We start from the raw sequence: 21,920 nt of genomic DNA, 5'->3' as shown, positions 1-21,920 counted from the left end.
TGGCAGAGACCCGAAGACCAACTGGCTGACAGGAGGCGCGCATGCATGCACGGTGGAACTGAATTGGGGTGACGCCTTGCGTGCCCATAGAGAGGGCACTGTGTGCCACCGCTGGCACGTGAGCCATAGGTTCACCATCACAGGTATAAGGTCTCCTGCTCGCGCAGGGGGTTGGACTAGAAGACCTCTGAGATCCCTTCCAGCTCTATGATTCTATGTTCTATGTAAGAGTGGACCTATTGTACTTGTTAGTCTGTAAATAGTATGTTATCTGTAGTCTGTAGATAGTATAAACAAAATTAAAATAGACAATAGTTGTTTACTAATCAATCTCCTGTCTTTGCATGTTATGTGCAACATAACTCCTAGATGAATAAGTAGCTCTTTTTTGTCTTTTTTCTATTATTCTGTATCCTTTTCACACATTTTACTCCTATTGAAAAAGGAGTAAAACACCAGAGGCTGTTTTTTTTTACTTTTAAAAGCATTTTTTTCTACAACCTCTTCAGCTGAAAAAATGCTTTTAAAAGTTAAAAAAAAAAGCCTCTGACGATCGCGCGGCTCAGCTGGGATCGTCAGAGGCTTTTAAAAGCATTTTTTCTACAACTACTTCGGCTGAAGAGATTGTAGAAAAAATGCTTTTAAAAGTAAAAAAAAAAAAGTTGGCCACACCCACCCAGTCACATCACCCCCCTCCCACCAAGCCACGCCCACAGAACCGGTAGTAACAAATTTTAGATTTCACCCCTGCTCCCCAGGCTCCAAGAAAGCCTTTGGAGCCTGGGGAGGGTGAAAAACGAGCCTACCGGGCCCAAAATGCCATTGTGTGCCAAAAGCGGGGGGAGCATGGGGGGACGTGGGGGGTTGTATACATGCGTGAGGGGGCAGGACGCATTGAATTATGGGTGTCGGCACGCATGTGCAAACACACCCCGCGCCCCCCTGCTTTTGGCACACGACAGCAAAAAGGTTAGCCATCACTGCTCTAGTTTTCCTTGTAGTCCTGTATCTAAATAGGACCACGTTTTGACCTGGTTTAACTAGTTCTGGAACGAGCTCCCCCCCCCGGAGATCTGGAACGAGCTCCCCCTGAAGATACGGAGGATCCCGGATCTGCGCACTTTCCGTTTTTATTTCTTCAAGCTGGCCTGGCCTAAATCTTCTCCCCTTTTTAAATGTAAATTTTAATTTGTTTTTAAATTATGGGGTATTTTTAAATTTGTCTCAGCCAAATTATTTAATTCGTTTTTATTCTATTTTAAATTTTTGTATTTATGTGTTTTATTCTGTGGCTGTTCACCGCCCTGAGTCCTTCGGGAGTAGGGCGGTATAGAAATTTAATAAAATAAAATAAATAAATAAATAGATGATGTCATCTGCTGAGCCATCCATTTGTATATCCTTCAAATGGCCGCATAGCAATTTACCACGATTCATGTGGAAAAACTGGGTTATTGTTAATAGTGCTCTGCCAGGTGAAGAAAATATTTCCACCCTTCCCCATTTAAACGCAAACATTTCAAAACAGGTAAGCGGTAAAGAGTTGGCTTTTATACCACACAAACCATAAAGAATTTCAGCCTCCTGTTTTTCCATTCTGTCTCAGCAACAAAGAAGAGTTAACAAGTTTCTGCTTCCATTTTCAGCTCAAACGTTTAAATGTGTCTTTATAACTGTGGAATGGAAAGGAGTTTTGGGATTTTATTTATTTATTGTTTATCTATTGGTTCGATTTATATGCCGCCCTTCTCCAGAGACTCAGGGCGGTTTACAATGCGTTAAGCAATAGCCTTCATACTTTTGTATATACCTGCTTAGTAGGGCTTTCAGCCCCCCCCCCCCCCCCAAGTGGTGTTCTTTTTCATACAAAGTCAGTTTATTGCCCCCACAATCCGGGTCCTCATTTTACCTACCTCGGAAGGATGGAAGGCTGAGTCAACCTTGAGCCTGGTGAGATTTGAACTTGCAGTAATTGCAGGCAGCTGGCAGCTAAGTGCTACATAACAGCACTTTAGTCTGCTGCTCCACCAAAGCTATGTTCATATGTTTATCTTGAACTACTACTATAAGCAAACACAGTTGCTCAGCTATGGAATATGGACAAACTACCAACATGCAAATGAAAGCTTGATTAAATGCAAGAAAAATAAAGAGAAGATTGGATGAATCACACTTGGCATAGTCTTGTATCCTAAAATAAGACTAACTACATCTGGACCAGCTAACTTGCACGGATGAGGTTCAGTTACCAAACTGTCTCTGCTACCAATTATTAAATTGTTCTGATCTCCACACCTCCCTCCATGAAGAAAACCTGATCTCTTACTCCAATCATTTATAATGACAGGAGGCTGAGAAACCCTTGCTGGACTGTAACTTTTGAAGAAGATTTGTCTAGAATGGTATAGGGTCTCCTGCCTAACCAAGGGGTTGGACTAGAAGACCTCCAAAGTCCCTTCCAACTCTATTATTCTATTATTCTCAAATGACACAGCCAGTATGGGAAAGGGTGAAGGAGGTCCTAAATCAGGAGTGTCAAACTCAAGGCCTGCAGGCCGGATGTGGCCCGCAAGACTGCCCTTGAGACAGTGAAGGACCGGCCCCCAGTGCCTTAATCCTGGCTCAGGCCGGCCAGGTGCTAATCTATAACTTAATGGCTGCCATCCGGGCCAGAACGCAGTCAGTCTTAGAAGCGGTGGTGAAATCTGAACCAATTTGCTACCGGTTTGCTGGCCGCGCATGTGTGCTGTGCGCCAAGCAAACACTGTGCATGTGTGCGGACATGTGCAGTATGTGCCAAAAAGAGATTTGGGAAGGTAAGTAGGACAGCAAGGGGAGGAATCATCTGTGCCGCATGGTTTAGCTTTGTTTGAAAGCAGGATTTCCTGCTTTCTAGCAAAGCTAAACCGCGCGGCACAGCTGATCTTTGGAAATACCGGTTCAGAGGGACCAGTAGCTTTTTTAAACTATGGTTTGACCAAACCAGTAGCTTTTTTTTTTTTACTATCAGTTTGCCTGAACTGGTAGTTTTTATCACTACCAGTTCGCCCAAACTGGAGCGAACCGGTAGCATTTCACCCCTGCTTAGAAGGAAGGAAAGAGGTGGGAATGAGAAGGAGAGAAGGAAAGAGGGGAAGGGGGGAGAGAGGGAAATGGGAATGAGAAGGTGGGAGGCAAGGAAGATGGCCACGCCCGCTCTAGACCCACCTGCCCTGGACCCACCCACCCCGGCCACGCTCTTCACCAGATCCCAAGGTCAACCACAACCCTGACGCGGCCCTCAATGAAATTAAGTTTGACACCCCTGCTCTAAATTGTAGTTCAGCAGCAACTGGACAAGTTTCTACTCCCAATCCACATCCCATTAGCTCACATTGGACCTTAAGAAGATAAAATGTATACATGCAATCTTTTTACACAGAGAGAGAGGGGGGAGGGGGAGGGAGAGAGAGAGACCACAGAGGCCTTGCTACAAAGTTCTACCCAGCTATTTACAAATGATTGCAATAATTTCTCTGAAAGGACCTCTGTTCCTGGATCTGTAGAAAGCAGACGCAAAAGATCACAGCATTGTCATTCAAGAAGGAAGAGCCGCTTTTTGTTCTCTTTGCAAATGAAGTACTGTGTGACATCTAAGGCACAGTGCGTTATTTGTTTCCCTGCACGCAAGGGTATGTGTAATGGAAACATTCGTGCTTCTTCCCCCCCTCCCTTTAATCTGCTAACCTAAATGGCTCAGATCCTTAATGCATTAGGGAGCCTTTAAACTATGTCTAAACCTGGGTCAAAGAAAGCAAACCACTGTTTGTGGCCTGACTACATCATGATGACATAAAGAACTCTGGCATAGTATGGTAGATTATTTTAAACATCTAGTGGTCTGTTCCCTTCAATGCACTTGGTCTAGGTCAAATTAAACCTTAACCTAGCCAGACACAGTTATAAGTAGAGTTTTAAGTTGTTAAATAATAACATTCCTGGGCATCTGTTTCCCCCCATATTTATATATATTTCTTTTTAGAGAAAGGACACCCATTTCATCCAAAGTGGAAATACTGAAATGCTTTTAATCGCTCACCAGCTTGACTATGAGTTTTTTTTTTTTTACAGAACCATTATTGCAGTTTCTGTTGGCCTCCTTCAATGTTTTCAAACCTGACAACTTTAAGATAGGTGGACTTCAACTCCCAGAACTCCCCAGCCGGCATGCTTTAAGACTTCTGGGAGTTGAAGTCCACACGCCTTGGCATGTTAGGTGTGTCAAGGCTAGCCTTTGATTTCAACCAATGTGCAACGTTTGAGGTTTTCCTAAGCCCGTGATGGCGAATCTATGGCACACGTGCAAGACAATGCACACAGAGCAATGGTGGGTTTCTACCGGTTCGCCCCAGTTCGGGCGAACCAGTAGTGGCGGTGGTGGGAGGCTGTGACCACCCACCCAGACATCATCACTGACGTTCTGTGCATGCACAGAAGGTTCCTCGCATGTGCACGGTCTTAGTTCCGAACCGGTAGCGAAGGTAAGTGGAACCCACTCGTGAAGCAGAGCACTCTCTGTGGGCATGTGAGCTGTCGCCAGCTGGTCTTCGCATGTGCTAGAGTGCTGAAAACCCAGAGACCAGCTGGCCAGTGTGCATGCTCACTGACCAGCTGGTCTTCGGATGTCTGACGCTCCAGCGCACGGGCGTTCCGGTTTGGGTACTCAGTGCCGAAAAGGTTCAACATCACTGTCCTAAGCTTATGAGAGCTGCCTTCAGCACACCATTGGATCTAGACTACTTAGTATTTTCCAGATTAAAAACTGGGGATTACTGTTTGCCTTCGGCCTGGAAATAAAATGATAAAATAAAACGAAATGATAATTTACGAAGTTGTTTTAAAACAGAAAGAGAGAAAGTTCCAGGCAGGTGATTAAAGATTAAGCAGTTTAATTTTGCACCAATTGAAGCTTTCAAATAATTTGAAGGGTTCCCCCACCTAGACTGAATTTACAGTCAAATCGTAAAAGTAGCTCCCTGGACATTTAGAACATAGAATAATAGGGATGGAAGGGATCTTGGAGATCTTCTAGTCCATGGCTAGATGGCTAACCTTTTTGCCATCACGTGCCAGGAAGGGGTGGCAGGGGTGGGACAGGAAGTTGTCAAACGGGGCGTTTTTGGCCTCCGGAGGTCCTCTGGAGGGGTGGGGAAGGCCATTTTCATCCTCCCCAGACTCCTAGAGAGGCCCCGGAGGCTGGGAACAGCAAATAAACGTGCCTTCCAGTCCCACTGGAAGTTGTTAAACGGGCTTTTTTCGGCCTCTGGAAGAAAAATGGGCCTTCCCCACCCCTCCCAGGCCCTCCAGAGTCAGGAAAAAGCCTGTTTCCCTACTTCTGGTGGGCCCAGAAGACCCGAAAATCAGCTGGCCGGTGCACGCATGTGCGCTGGAGCTGAGCTCGCATGCCGACTGATATGGGCACGCGTGCCATAGGTTCACCATCACGGTTCTAGTCCAACCCGCTGCTCAAGCAGGAGACCTCATATGCCATTCTGGAGACTGGCTGTCCAGTCTCTTCTTGAAAACCTCCAATGATGGAGCACCCACAGTTTCTGAAGGCAAGCTGTTCCACTGATTACTTTCACTGTTAGGAAATTTCTCCTTAGTTCTAAGTTGGATCTCTCTAATGATTTTCCACCCATTACTTCTCTGTTCACAGGAATTACAGCCAATGCAATTGTGGACATCTGTCTCCCTTCCCTAAAGGAGGCTCTAGGAACAAGAAGAGGCAGGGAATAAGTCATTCAGATCCCAAATACCAAAATGTTGTTGCATTCATTGCTGGACCCAGTGTGTCCTTGTTGTGGGTAGATCATAACTTAGGAGGAACATCCCTTATTGCATTAGTATTTCTGTTTGGAGAAACTGTTATGTCTTTTATGTAACACAGCGATGTCAAACCTGTGGCCCACGGACCGGATGCATCACGTGCTGGCCACGCCCACCCCCGGTTTAGCAAAAAGGGGAAAAGTCATGATACGCCACAGGACAACAATGTGACATCGTGAGTTTGACACTCGTGGTGTAATACAGTGGTAGATCTTTTGTAGGGTACCTATGACATTAATATACTTTCAGCCTTCTACCAGGCTGAACTGCTGGTAAAGTGATCACAAGTAGGAGATGTGAGAGGAGAACAGAACTGAACAGAATAGAATCAGCCGGTTTGGGCCAGTTTGGGAGAACTAGTAGTTAAATTGCTGGCTGGCCCCTCCGGTCCCCTTGTAGGAGTCCCCACGCACCCCATTTTGCCTCATAGGTAAGTGCAGGGAGGCCTCCTAGGCCCAAAACACGGCATGGGGGGTGCGGTGGTGCCGTCCCCAATGGCCCATTTTCTCTCCCAGGGGGCTGCATGAGGCTGCAATCCCACCATAGAATAGAATAGAATAGAATAGAATAGAATAGAATAGAATAGAATAGAATAGAATAGAATAGAATAGAATAGAATAGAATAGAATAGAATAGAATTTCTTTATTTAGAAGAATGTTGAAGGCACCATTATCTCAAATTGTTCCAGCGTTCAATACTAATTGGAAGGAAATTTGATCTCATACCCTGAAAGGATGCCTTTTTATTTCCTCCAAACAAGTGTGTACATTGTAGTTTAAATATTCAAGAGTTTTGAGCACCGCACGCTCATTTTTAATGCATATTTTTTTTAAAAAACTTGTGTTAGTATGTATGCATGTATTTGTTTATGAGGATAATTGCTCCCCCCCCAACCTCCCCCCAAACTCCAGTAGGCATTGCATCCTGACAGTCCGATATAACGTTTGAGTGAGACAGATATCTCCGCGCAGGCGAACGATGGCGAGATTGTTACTTACTCAGTATAATTAGAACATCCATTCCGCAGAGGGGAAAACATTTAAAAGATAAAGAGTGTATTTAAAAATGAATCTTCCCCCCCGTGCAATTTTTTCATAATTATACTTTTAACAGCTTTTGGGCAACGGTGGAAGAGGCTACTTAAGAAAAATTAGGTGCTCCATTTGGAGAAGAATGATCCTTCAAGAGGAGGGGGATGTTGTCATTTTTCAGCAGCCTGGATAGAAAAGAGCTTCCAGTTCTCCTTGTATCGGAACTATACTTTGCTTATCAGGTCCAGCGCTGGATATTTTAATTAAAAATGCCACATAGGTCATTAAAGGTTGGCCATTTCTCCCTCTCTCTCTCTCTCTCTCTCTCTCTCTCTCTCTCTCTCTCTCTCTCTCTCTCTCTCTCTCTCTCTCTCTCCTACTCGTTTTCTGGAATTATTTCCAGAAAATATCGCTGACAGGAGAAATATTAGGAAAGAAAGACCTTCCTCCCAAATGCTCTTCCTAAAGCCAACCAGCTCGGTTCATTTGCAGAGTTTTCTCAGCTGCTAAGAGTGGGAAGGGGATGGCATGAGTGTGTGTCTCTGTCTGTGTGTGAACATAAATCCTCGTGAGTCTGCCTCTCTGTGTATAAACGATGCAGGCCTCTTTGTCACCCTCATTGAAACGATAAGGGAGATTATTGCTTTACAAATACCGTAACCTTCCTGATAAAAAATAATAGCCATTCCTGCCTGAGACTGTTTTTAGCTTTGCTTTTATCAGGGACCTCTGAGGGGGGAAAAAAAAACCACAAAAAAAAAATGTGAACATAAACCACCCGATAATGGAACTGAAGCTGGGCTCCTTAGTAGGTGTTCTCCTTGAACACAATACTTCATTAATTTAAACAACCGTAGACCGAAGGAGTCGAAAAAAGGAAAAAAAAAAAAAAACCAGGCGGCTTTAACAGTCACAAGTCCCTTTCTCCTCAGGCCAACCACAGAAGCAGCATCTGGATTTCATTCCGTGCTGGCAGACTGTCCAACCTCCTTTTGCCCAACGTCCCTGGAACTGAGTTCCTCGAAGAACTTTATTTAAGGTGACAGCTCCTCACACTTTGGCGTTCAGATCACCTCAAGTCGCCGAGATCGCCCTGAAAACGAGAGCGCTTCTGCCACAAATTCCAAATTTAGATTGACTGAGGTTGTCCTTAGGCCTCACGGATTGAAAACCCCGTGACAGCGGAGGCCTGCCAGGAACTTCAGAAACAACACTGGAGTTTGTAATGATGTCTAGGGAAGGAAGAGCGAGAGAGGAAAAAAAAAGAAATCTGCAGGAACCACAAAGAATATTCTAAGTGATAGGAAAGGATGTCAGGTTATGTTAGCGCCAGCGACAGTGTTAGAATATATGTGGAGCAATTCAGCACCAGTATCTCTGACCTGCGTTTCTGTTTTCTGTCACCGCACACAATTCCAGGCTTGTCTTGAATCCTGACAGTGTCTTCTCAGATCAAGTTATTGTCCAAAGAGGCACTCTACCCAATCATCGCCTTTTGTTGGAAAGCCTGGCCTTTTGTCTTGTACACACTTGATGTCTATTTAAAATCGGGATGGTGACGGCAGGATTCTGTTTGGCTGTCAAGAGATCATTGACAATATTAATACGTTGCCTCCTTGTCTCATTTTCTAAGCCACGACACCTCATCGCAGGTCTGATGCATTCATCAAAGGAGCACCACGATTTCCATAAACAGCTTCTATCCCAGGCGCTGAGGGGGGAGGAAAAGAAAAAAGAAAAAGAAAAGCAGGATTGACTTTATGGATTGCTTTATCAGTCCCATCTGCCAAAGGAACTTGAGGAATGTTGTTAATAAAAGACAACTCGTGCTAATAAAAATACACTTCATGGTCTTTAAATTTTGATACTTAAAATCGACAGCCCTGGGTAGCCTCGTGGGGGAAAAAGAAACAGCGATAGCTTCAGCGTTTGTCATGAAAAGTCATTCTGGAAGATAAAAGCCCTGTTTTTCATGGATGGTGACTTCCAGAAAAAGAATGGGGGGATTTATCTATTTCTGATAACATGTTACCTTCTCAGCTGCTCATCCGTCAGTCTAATCTATTTCTTCCTTAATCTCTGAAGAATAGCAAATATGCACTGAAATGTGGAATTATATGCATATTATATTGTGCATATTATATATAATATAGCCTCTCCCAAATTAGGTGTTTCCAAATACATTATTTTTCAAAATAGATTTGAACGTATTCTTTCAAAAGACACCTTTCAAACTATCTTCACACTTGTACATCAGGGATGGGTTCTACTTACCTTTACTACTGATTCACAACGGGAAGCTTCTGCGCATGCGCAGATCGTCAATTATGACGTCCGGCTGGGTGGGCGGAGCTTCCCGCCACTTTTACTACCGGTTCTAAAGAACCGGACAGAACCGAGAGCAACCTACCACTGTTGTATGTGTATGCTTAAAGGCAGCCCCCACTGAATTCAATTGCTTACACTCAGTGCTCATTATCTTTCTTAAATTGGGTATTTTCCGGGAATTTTTAAAAGCAGAAGGAATATGGATAGCTTAGCTGTGAATCTGGTAGGGTCAGATTAATTTGGAAGAGGCAAAATTTGAAAATATAGCTCACCCTGAAAAAGAAAAATTCAGTTGCAGTTATAAGACTTTTCAATTGAATTTATACCCTTTGTCAATTTTTTTGTCTCAAAAAAATATTCAATCTGAAATTTAAAAATGCTTAAGGATTAATTTAATTTTGTTGGCCTACATTTCAAAATCTGAATGAAGGAAAGAACACGGCTTTCCAGACTAATGAACAGATCAATCTAACATCCTCCTGATTTTGCCTGTCTTTGAACTTTACAATGAACTTTTAAAAATGCCAAAATGAACATTATTTTAGTATCTATTAATATATGATACTTTTATAAAGGCTTTTTAAAAAATATATATAGAGAGGCATATTTTGGAAGGGCGACATAATCAAATATTGATTTAAATAGAATTATTGTTAAATAGAATTATTATTAAGAGCCCTGGTGGCACAGCAGACTAAAGCGCTGTTAAGTAGCACCAGCTGCCTGCAATTACTGCAAGTTCAAATTTCACCAGGCTCAAGGTTGACTCAGCCTTCCATCCTTCTGAGGTAGGTAAAATGAGGACCCGGATTGTGGAGGCAATAAGCTGACTTTGTATAAAAAAGAACACTGCTTAGGGGACCCCGAAAGCCCTACTAAGAAGGTATATACAAAAGTATGAAAGCTATTGCTTAACGCATTGTAAGCCGCCCTGAGTCTCCGGAGGAGGGCGGCATATAAATTGAACCAATAAATAAATAAATAAATAAATAAATAAATAAATAAATAAATAAATGTAAGTAAGTAAGTAAGTAAGTAAGTAAGTAAGTAAGTAAGTAAGTAGTGTTCTTTTTAAAATCCAGAAATAGGATACAACAGATTTATAAAAAAATAGACATGAAATGTTTCTACCAAAGGGTCATTGGTAATGTTTGACCACCGAGGGATAAGGCAAGAATCCTCCATGTGTTTTGATTCCAACTAGCATTCCAGTGATCAGAAATTATAGAAGTTGTAATCCAAACCTAATTCTATATTATATTTCTTTGAAACAGAACATGCAGATTTAGAATAGAATTTCACCTGAGTTTATGTTAGTATATGTTGTATTTTAACAACAAGTTGGGTAAATATATGAATGAATATATTTTGCATTGATATTTTACTATGTGGTACTATGTGGTACAAGGGGACATGGTGTCTCAGTGGCTAAGACGCTGAGCTTGTCGATTGAAAGGTCGGCAGTTCAACGGTTTGAATCCCTAGTGCCACGTAACAAGTTGCGCTCCCGTTACTTGTCCCAGCTTCTGCCAACCTAGCAGTTCGAAAGCACGTAAAAAATGCAAGTAGAAAAATAGGGACCACTTTGGTGGGAAGGTAACAGCGCTCCATGCACCTTCGGCGTTGAGTCATGCCAGCCACATAACCACAGAGACATCTTTGGACAGCACTGGTTCTTCAGCTTAGAAACGGAGATGAGCACTGCCCCTAGAACCGGAAATGACTAGCATGCATATGCAGGGAAACCTTTACCTTTACTTTACTATGGGGTAAAGTAATATATAATAATATGCGAGAGCTAATATATTTTCAGGGATCTCTGCAGGATGTGGCCCCAAAAAGCTAAGGAGTCAACCGTGATGGTGTGAACTTCAACCCATTTTTTTTTAGCCTGTGTCAAAGATGTGACACACCCAAAAAGAATGAACTGAGCTTTGATTGCAGAATTATGGCCACTCTATTGATTTATAGACACCCCTGTGCATTTTCATGCTTGTAGTCTACCCAAACAACCAGATTGCTAAAATTCTATTTAAAGTACATGATTGTTGATGTGTCATTTTGCTCTCTGAATTTGAGGGGAGCCATTGCGAAGTCAATTCAAAGTCAGATTGGATGTAAAGATGCAAAATAGACATATTTAGTATGGCCTGATGAAGTGACAACATCTAGTTGGCCTTGGCTGATCTCAAGGACCTAATTTGTTTTTGGAGTGATCTACCAGAGCTGTAGACATGTTTGAAATATACAGAAAACTATTTTAGTTTTTGTTTAATTTTTTTTAAATATCCTACATGAATAAATATCCTTCATGAATGTTATTCATGAAGTCACCAGAAACTAAACTTGATTTGAAGGAAAGTTTGGTCTTTTAAAGGTTAAATTAAAAATGCGTGACAGATGTTCTATGTCAAGGGTCTCCAACCTTGGCAACTTTAAGACTTGTGGACTTTGTGAAAAGTGGCTTTGCTGGCTGAGAAATTCTGGGAGTTGAAGTCCATAAATCTTAAAGTTGCCAAGGTTGGAGAGTCCTGTTCTATGTTGTATGTTGTATTGTAACAAGTATCCTGAACTCAGGTTAACATGAGAGCATTGTTCTTTAAGTGACTTTGTTCTCTGCATGGATAATTCATTCTTTCTTTCTTTCTTTCTTTCTTTCTTTCTTTCTTTCTTTCTTTCTTTCCTTTGCAAAAAGATTTTTTTTTTATTTTTTACAAACATACAAATTACATCTTTTCGGAACAGAGCTTTGGTCCGGTCATCATTTTGTTCAATTGCTCACATTTGCAAACTGGTAGGGAAAATAAGTGAATACCAGCTCTGGGAAAGAAGTATTTTCTTGTTCCTTTGCCTCAAAGATAAAACAGAAAACCTAATCTGGTCTAGCCCATAAGAGACTGAATACTCAAATACAAGATTGGAGGAAACTCAATTTTTATAATCATTGTTTTTATTCCTCTCCCCTGTAAGGGCTCACAATATACATATCACAGTATTTCTGCTTCTCTTTCTCTGCTGCAGGTGTACTGGGAAAATGCCGCTATATCTACTATGGGAAGCATTCAGAAGGCAACCGATTCATTCGTGATGACCAGCTTTGAGACCAAAAGGTCTACATCACCCTAGCTGTTGGCATGTGCTACCCAACACATCTTCCATTTGCATCTGCAGATCAACCCAAGTAGTGGTACGCACCGCACACCCACACAGACACCCACGGCGTTCAATTGGTCGAAGGGAAAGAAAGAGGAAGTGCAAATCAGAGTCCTCCAGTATCTCCTGCTGACTTTGCTGGGCCTGTCATAAAGCATCCTTCTGCTTGAGCGTGAGTAGACACATAGATTTTGACAGGATTGCCTCTAAGCAGGTTCCATCTACCCCGGTGACAGACGGCTGCAGCAAAGCACCAGATCTGACAGCAGGGACACCATGATGGATTGCCTGACCCAAATGTTGCTTACAAAAGAGCAAAAGGTCACACCTGGGTCTCGCTGAGCATGCTCAGACGGTCAGCCTGTTGAGTGTGAAATCTACACCACGTCTGTCGAGAAAGAATGGTACAATTGGAGCAGTTAAAGGGCATCACTTCCTTATCCGACTTTATTTTCCACAAAAATTAATTTTTTCAGGTGGGCTTACGAAAAATGCGTGGCGAGCACGGCGGGGTGTGTGCTGCTTGCAGAGAAAAATAAATATGATTTAACGGTAACATCTGGAAGAGTGGTTTCTTGAGGAAAAAAAATTTTTTGGGGGGTGGGCGGTGTTGAAGCTTGACTGGAAGGAATTTGGGAAGTTAAAAATCTGCAGAACTAGTTATATCTCAACCTTCTGCCTTTGGTGAAGGTAACACCTGAGGATACTTAAGAGTCCAGGGGTATCTACAGGGGGGAGGTCAAAAAAAAAGTCAATGTTACCGCTTCATAAAAGATCCACCTCCATTTTACATGCAAAGCCATCATCTAGGGGTGTGTGTGTGTGTGTGTGTGTGTGTGTGTGTGTGTGTGTGTGTATATATATATATATATATATATATATATATATATATATATATATATATATATATATATATATATATGTCTTAAGTTTTCACGGGTGTGCATATACAAATTAAAATCTCGGGTGTTTTCCCGCGTCATTATAAGTTTGTTAGTTAAAATGTTTAAAATCCTGGCTAAGATCACAGCTCAGAATCCTCTAAATTCCCAAACAAAAACCTTTTTAAGGTCTTTCAAAAACTCTGGCTGAAATCCTAACCAACACTTTAAGGTTAGGCAACGTTTCGACAAGCGCTCTACCTTGTCGTCTTCGGGCCTTTATTATCAGTTTAGAAGCTGTGGGTCATGCTTCATTATCCTAGCTGCAGCCTGAATGTGTGTTAACGGTCCAGTTTTGTCTGGCTCCCTATTACCAACTGTCAACTGCAAAGAGGTAAGAATTCTAGTAGGCATCACAGCACCACTGGTTGCCTGTTGAGATCTTAGCATATCTTCTGGCTTGGTTCTCTCCCTCTCCCTATTGCTAGCTATCAACTGCAAAGAGGAAAGGGTTCTTGTATGCATTACAACACCACTGGTTGCCTGTTGGGATCTCTGCCTATCCTCTGATGTTAAAATTCGAGTTTCCCTTAGTGCAGGTTTCCAAATACTTGATAACCTAGAGGCGTCATCTCGTCTATTCATATTGTGTGGCCTCTTTTCAATTTCAATAGCCTCCCTAATTATTCTCTTATTAAGATATTCCTTTTACCACTCTTCTAGCCTTGTTGAAATCTATATTATGTCCTGTGGCCTTCATGTGTTGTACCAAAGAAGAAGTTTGCTCTTCCTTTTTCACTGCATTTTTATGTTCTTCTAAACGCACACTTATTCGTCTATTCGTCTGTCCAATATAAGATGACTGACAGGAGGTACATGGTATTTCGTATATTCCTTGATTTTTCAGCTCAATTTTATCTTTGGGGTTTCTCAACATCATTGATGTTTTTCTATCTGTGCGGAACACAGTTTTTATTTTTTGTTTCTGTAGTGTCTTGCTAATTTTATCGGTGGTTCCTTTTATATAGGGCAGGATGGCTTTTCCCATCTTCCGTTCTTCTTCTTAGGTTTCTCTCTGTCCTGATGTCCCTTGTAGAATTATACTTTTAATTTTATTTTCGTGGAACCCATTTGCTATTAATACCTCTGTGAGAGTCTGAAGCTCTGTTTGTACATGTGCCTCATCTGCTAGACGTTTAGTTCTAGTGATTAAAGTTTTTGCTACTGAATTTATTTGTGAGGGATGATGGTGTGAGTGTGCATTTAGGTATCTATTTGTGTGTGTCTTCTTTTGGTAGACACTATGTCCTAGGGTGCCATCAGTTCTCTTATATATTAATACATCTAAAAATGGGAGTTGATTTTATATATATATATATATATATATATATATATATATATATATATATATATATATATATATATATATATATATATATATATATATATATATATATATATATATGTTTTCTCAGGTTTTCGCGGGTGTTTGTATGTAGGTCTCTGGTTATTCGGGTCTTCTCCCACGTAAAATTGGAAGTGTCTTGGCGACGTTTCGACGAAGTCTCATTCGTCATCTTCAGGCTGGTGTTCTCGGCTTCGTGCTTCCAGGAGCAATGTGAGATCGCAGCTGTCTCTTCCTTTTAACTGCTAGTGGGGGTGTGAGCTGATTGGGTGGGAACTTGGTTGTGTTCTGATTGGGTGGAGGTGTGTTCTGATTGGTTAGAGGCTTGGCTGTGCTCTGATTGGATGGGGGGTTGGTTGTGCTCTGATTGGCTGGGTGTGTGTTCTGTTTGGGTGGGGGCTTGGTTGTGCTCAGCTTAGTCTGAGTTGTAGGGGGATTTGAGCTGGTGAGCTGCGTTGTTGTTGTTTGGCTTCGTGTTTGTGGCCGTGCAAGCTCTTCATGGTGGGTGTCAGTCTGCTTCATGTATGGATTGGAGGGGTTTAAAGTGGCTAATGATGCAGCTCCGGTCTGGCTTCTGGTCCTTGGTCATGGCTCATTATCAGTGTGGGTTTGAGTCTGCTTTCTGCGTGGATGTGTGGTGGTGACATCCTGTGTGGCTCTCGTGAGTGTGGGTCTGGTGTCATTCGTCGTGTTAGGGACTCGTTTGTCAGTAAGGGCGGGTTTCCAAATGGCTGGTAGGCGGGAGGTATCGTCTCGTTTGTTCATGCTGTGTGGGCGTTTTTCTATCTCGATGGCTTCTCTGATTATTCTGTTGTTAAAGTGTTCAGTTTTGGTGATAGTTCTGGTCTTTTTAAAGTCAATATCATGTCCTGTGGCTTTAAGGTGTTGGACCAGGGAAGAAGTTGGTTCCTCTTTTCTGACTGAGTTCTTGTGTTCTTCTATGCGTGCACTTATTCGTCTGTTGGTTTGTCCGATGTATGTGGTGGGGCAGGCGGTGCATGGGATTTCATATACTCCTTGATTTTCTAACTCAATTTTGTCTTTGGGGTTCCTTAGGATGGTGGATATTTTTCGGTTTGTGCAGAATGCTGTCTTGATGTTATGTTTGTGGAGGATTTTGCTTATTCTGTCTGTGGTGCCTTTTATGTATGGGAGGAGGGCTTTGCCGTTTTCTTGTTCTCTGTCTTGGATTTTAGTGGGGGTTTCTTTTTGGATTAGGTTGGTGATCTTATTTCTTTGAAATCCATTGGATGTTAGTACGTTAGTGAGAGTGTGTAGTTCGGTTTTTAGGTGTTGTTCGTCAGCTAAGCGTTTTGTTCTGGAAATGAGTGTCTTGGCTACAGAGTTGATCTGGGCAGGGTGGTGGTGTGAGAGTGCATGCAGATAGCGGTTTGTGTGTGTTTTCTTCTGGTAGATAGTGTGTCCTAGGGAGCCATTGGATTTTCTGTAGACTAAGACATCCAAGAAGGGAAGTTGGTTGTTCACTTCTGTTTCCATGGTGAACTGTATTTTGGGGTGTAGGCTGTTGAGGTGTGTGAGGAAGTTGTCCAGTTTTTCTTTCCCATGTGGCCAGATTATGAAGGTGTCATCCACATATCTGAGCCAGAGTTTAGGTTTGTGATCGGATTTTTCTAGAGCTTGGGTTTCAAAGTATTCCATATAGAGGTTGGCAATGACAGGTGAGAGGGGTGATCCCATGGGTGCTCCTTCTGTTTGTTTGTATTTCTGTCCATTATAGATGAAGTATGTGTTGGATAGGCAGTGGTTGGTCAGATCTAAGATGTGCTTTGGGGGGTTATATTTGTTTTGGATAACTGTCAAGGCATCTTTGATTGGTACTTGGGTGAAGAGGGATATGACATCGAAGCTCACGAGTAGGTCACTGGGCTGTAAGTTTTGTTGCTTTATGATGTCTATGAACTGGAATGAGTTTTTTACGTATGAGGTGATGGATTCTGCATAGGGCTGTAGTTGTTTGGCGAGAAATTTGGCTAGGTTTTGTAGAGGTGAGCCTATGGAGCTGACTATGGGTCTAAGTGGGGTTCCTTCTTTGTGTATCTTGGGGAGACCATAAAGCTTAGGGCATCTGGATGATTTCTCTCTGGGAATGATTCTTTGCTGAATCTCTTCGCTGATGGGGGAGGCTTTTATTTTGGATCTGGTGGTTTTTTCCAGGTAGGTGGTGGGGTCTGTGTTTAGGGGTTTGTATATGGAGTCTTGGAGTAGGTTGGTTAATTTGGTTTGGTAGTCAGATGTGTTCATAACCACCGTGGCATTGCCCTTGTCTGCTGGTAGGATTATTATGCTGGTGTCTTCTTTCAGGTTAAGTAGTGCTGTCTGTTCCTCTTTGGGTAAGTTACTTTTGGGTGGCTTGCTGGTGCAGAGGATGTTGGTGATTTCGAGTCTGATTCTGTTTGCGTCGTCGGGGTTGATTTTGGTCAGGCTGGTTTCAACTCCGCATATAATGGTTTCAGTGGGGATGCTTTTGGGAGCGACTGCAAAGTTGAATCCTTTGGAAAGGACATTGGTTTCGGCTTTGGTGAGGATCCTGTCTGAGATGTTATGCACTGTTTGTTTCATGTGTTGCTGTGAGGGTGGAGGGGATTGTTTCTGGTGTTCTTGTAGTCTTCGGAGTTTGTTGGTGTGTGTGTCTGTCTTGAGGGTGGTCTGTGTTTCGGCTCTCCAGACGGCAAGTTGTTTGGATTTGTCCCAAAGTGCGGGGTGGATCTTGTTGCTGAGTTTGAGGTGAAGTGTGAGGAGATCCTTGTTGATTCGGTTTAGGAGGAATCTTTTTCTGTGGAGTTCATTTCTGATTAGGGCTAGTTCTGTTCTTTTCAGAATGCGTTTGGTGGCTGCAGAGTTGGAGTGGAATTTCAGTTGGAAGCCTGTGGGGATTAAATTTTGATCTCGGCAGTTGCGTAGGAATGCAAGGTCACATAAAATGGAAGCTCTTTGGACTTCAAGTTTTTCATAGGTCCTGGTCAGATGGTGGATTTCCTCCCCGTAGAGGTGCGATATTTGTTTTCTCAGGTTTTCGCGGGTGTTTGTATGTAGGTCTCTGGTTATTCGGGTCTTCTCCCACGTAAAATTGGAAGTGTCTTGGCGACGTTTCGACGAAGTCTCATTCGTCATCTTCAGGCTGGTGTTCTCGGCTTCGTGCTTCCAGGAGCAATATATATTTACTTTTCGTAGGTTTTATGTGTGTTTTTCTTTTAGCCAGGTTTTTCCTACATAACCAAGGTTTTTCTACAGCCCTAGCTCAGTGGAGTCACATCCACTCGATTCTGGGCTTTTTTCTTCTGGCAGCCAGCAGGCCTTATGCTGCCCTATGCTGCCTAGTGAGAGACTTATATAGATCTATTTGTCTTTTTTTTCATAAGTTAAAATGAGACAAAGATCGAATTTCCATTGAACTCGATTCTCCGAAAAAATTAATGATGAGATTAAAATAAAAATATATAATAAAATTATGTACAGTTCACATTTTTAAAATGTATTGTAGCTTGTGTCGACTGACCTAAAATGGCGTCGAGTGATGAGAGTGACAGCGGCGAGATTTCAAATTCTTTAAAACGAAAGAGAGGAGTGTGCAAATACACCAAAGACTGGGAAGCTACTTTTGCATGGATTACCAACAACGAAACAGACAGAACAAATACGACAGCCTACTGTAAATTGTGTCAGAAATCGTTCACAATTGAATATAATGGTATAAAAGCTGTCACACAGCATGCAAACACAAAAAATCATTTAGATAAGGAGAAAATAGCTTCCAGCGACAAGCGAATCAATTCATTTTTCATTGTTAAAGACTCCTCTTTCAGTGAGAAAGTGACTGTAGCTGAAATGGCTGAAACTTACCATGGGATCAAACACCATATTTCTTTCCTGGCTCAAGATTGCAGTATTAAGTTAACGAAGCAAATTTTTGATGATTCAGAAATTGTAAAAAAGATGTCTTGTGGAAGAACCAAATCATCAGCTATTGTCAATGAGGTTTTGTATCCTTTTTCTATTGAGTTGGTTCTCAATGATCTTAAAACTGGAATTCCATTTTCTCTCTCCACTGACCCATCAAACAAGGGAAATCGCAAAATGTATCCCATTGTTACACAATATTTTACTTGTGAAGAAGGACTGTGTGTGAAAATTTTAGACTTTTATGAGGATTCTTTCGAAGATTCTACATCAATAAAAAATCAGCTGTGTCGAGTTCTTAGTGATAACGAATTGGAAATAAATAATGTTTCAGCTTACTCAGCAGATAATGCATCGGTCAATTATGGAGTGAATAAATCTGTTTACCAAAAATTATTGCTGGAAAATGACAATATTGTAGCTGCTCATTGCAATAATTACATTTTACACAACAGCGCAAAAAATGCATTAAAGCAGTTATCTTTTGATATCGAAAATATAGTGCTGAAGGTTTTTGCCAAATTTTTGAATTCTGCGAAGAAACAAGAAAAGTTGAAATCATTTTTTGAGTTTTGCGAGTCAGAATTCCATGAAGTTTTGCACCATGTTCCAACACGTTGGGTAAGTTTGTTTAAAGCGGTCGAAAGACTTCTTTTAAACTGGATACCTCTAAAATCGTATTTTATTTCTCTTGGATCTGATGAGTGCCATAAGGTTATCTGGAACCTTATTTTAGATCAGGAAAATGAACTCGCAAAGGACGATGAACCAACAATTTCAGAATTGTATTTATATTTCATGCACTTCTTCATGTCAATAATGCAAGACACCCTACTGAAGCTGGAAAGCAAGAAAATTCTTGCATGTGATCTTCACATTATCATGTGTAAGCTGCGTGATTCTTTGCAAAAAAAATACGATGAGCAGTTTTTTGGAATGAAAGTTTTATTTGCCTTACATAAAAAACATTTGCCTGAGAATGCCGTGCAAAAGTTCAAGAAAGAAGCCATCAACGTGTATCAAAGAGCCATTGCGTACCTAGAAAAGTGGTATAATTTCACCGATTCAGTATATGAGACGCTAAGTTGTTTCAATCTAATTGATCGCAATAATCCTCCAACTTTAGAAGAAATGACGAACATCTGGTTATTATCACCATGGCGAGAAGAACTTCCACCCAACACTCTCTTCAATGAAATTTCTGCCTTAGAAGAAGTTTATCTTTATCTGCAGGGCGATTCATCCCTTGATAAGTGGACGTACTTTTTCAAGAAAGAGCCAGCTCCGAGTTTACTGAAACTGTTCCAGTATTGTGCATCAATTCCGGTATCAAATGCAAACGTTGAACGAATTTTCAGCGCCATGGGAAATTTGTGGACTGACAAACGTAACCGACTGCTTGTACCATCAGTTCAAAGTGAACTTTGTATATTTTTTAATATTTCTCAATGTTGTACTGAAATTAAAGAATTATTCCTTAAACACAAAGAATTGATCAAAGCTGCGCAGACAAATAAAAAATACACACGGCAGCAAAGTAAAATGTAATTTAATATTTTACATATTATTATATTTGATGTTTTGAATTTAAGTAAAGTTTTGAAGTGATTATTTTAATACGTGTTAAAATGTTTGTAAGAAAATATATAATTTAATTGTAATTTTTTTTTATTTTTTTACTACTTAACCCCCACCCCCACCCCGCTTGTCCACTATTTTTTGGAAGCAGACCTGGCAATTCTAAAACCATGAGGTTTGTCAAATCACACACAAGAAGTCTTGGCACCCTGCTATTTTCCTCCTAGTGACTTCATGGCCTTCTGAATTTTTCTGGAATTGCAGGGAACACGTGGTAAATTTAGTGTGTTTTATATTGTTAGATGCTCCCACAAGTGAGAACTGGAGGAGAGTAAACTAAGTGCTTTCCACCTCCATCCATAGCTTTACTCTGAGACCTAATTGTGTCCTTAATGTGCATCCTAAACGGAGCATGTGAGTATATGTATGTTGACAGTTGGAGTTCCTCAGAGTGAGATCCAAGCTGGAAATGAGGAATTTCCTGACAGTGAGTACTATGAACTAATGGAACAGCTTACATCCCAGAGCTGTGAGTGCTCCATTACTGGAACTTTTCAAGAAAAGATAGGACACCATTTGTCCAGGATGGTACAACTCGGGGGTGATATTCACTTACCTTCGCTACCCGTTTGCAAATATGAGCTCTCGCGCACAGAGCCTTCTGCGCATGCATAGAGCGTCAAAAACAGGATGTGATGATGTCCGGGTGGGTGGGTAGAGCCTCCCGCAGCTTCTGCTACCGGTTTGCCCAAACCGGATAGAACCACCTGAATACCACCACTGATACAACTATTTGTCCAGGATGGTATAAGGACTTCTGCTTTAAGTTCATGGGTTCTCTCCAATCCTATGAATCTACCCTGTTTCCTCGAAAATAAGACATCCCCTGATAATAAGCCCAATCGGGCTTATGAGCGCATCTGCTAAAATAAGCCTCCCCCCAAAAATAAGCTCTCCCCGAAAATATTTAAACGCAGAGCTGGAAATCAGGTAAGATGGCAAGAGGAGCCCCATCTTGCTCCATGTGCCCCAAAATAATAAGACCTCCCCTAAAATAAGGCCAAACGCTTATTTTGGGGTTCAAAAAAATATAAGACAGGGTCTTATTTTCAGGGAAACACAGTATGATTAGGTCAAGGTTCATCTTGTTCCACCATATTGCTTCTCTCTATGTCCCACCAGATGCCCTCTGGGATGGGTCTATGACAACTCACCGTGGCAAGTTGCTGCAGCCAACTCACCACCGGCCAACTTGCCACCGGACAAGAATTACACTAATATCAAAGAAATAGTTGAATAGAATTGTTAAAGAAAAGATGCCAAAGGAGGGACAAAATGAAATGCAAATGACAAAAATTAAAAACCAATTTTAAAATTATTTTAGATAGAATAGATAGATAGAATTCTTTATCGTCCAAGTGTGATTGGACATACAAAGAATTTGTCTTTGGTGCATATGCTCTCAGTGTACATAAAAACAAAAGTTACATTTGTCAAGAATCATAAGGTACAACACTTAATGATAGTCATGGGAACAAATAAGCAATCAAATCATATTAGGAAACAGTCAATATAAATCGTAAGGATACCAGCAACAAGGTTACAGTCATATAGTCATAAGTGGGAGGAGATGGGTGATAGGAATGATGAGAAGATTAATAGTAATGCAGACTTAATTACTAGTTTGTCAGTGTTGAGGGAATTATTTGTTTAGCAGAGTGATGGCATTTGGGAAAAAACTGTTTTTGTGTCTAGTT

At 41.5% G+C, this 21,920-nt stretch overlaps 1 protein-coding gene across 1 annotated transcript in view; it reads left to right on the top strand.

The window, feature by feature from the left end:
• LRMDA (leucine rich melanocyte differentiation associated) overlaps positions 1-12,931 on the top strand; it is a 1,008,830-nt gene extending 995,899 nt beyond the window's left edge. Inside the window, exon 7 of the mRNA XM_070945756.1 lies at positions 12,250-12,931. Coding sequence (XP_070801857.1) covers positions 12,250-12,329 — 80 coding nt within the window. The 3' untranslated portion in view covers positions 12,330-12,931. The remainder of the gene's footprint in view (positions 1-12,249) is intronic.
• The last annotated feature ends 8,989 nt before the right edge of the window (positions 12,932-21,920 follow it).

Source organism: Pituophis catenifer, unplaced genomic scaffold (assembly GCF_029215685.1).
Source record: "Pituophis catenifer annectens isolate HBS135680 unplaced genomic scaffold, rPitCat1.0.hap2 SCAF_6, whole genome shotgun sequence".
NCBI classification, from domain to species: Eukaryota; Metazoa; Chordata; class Lepidosauria; order Squamata; family Colubridae; genus Pituophis; species Pituophis catenifer.
Note: the sequence above shows the minus strand (reverse complement) of the source record. Positions and strands in the feature narration are given on the sequence as shown.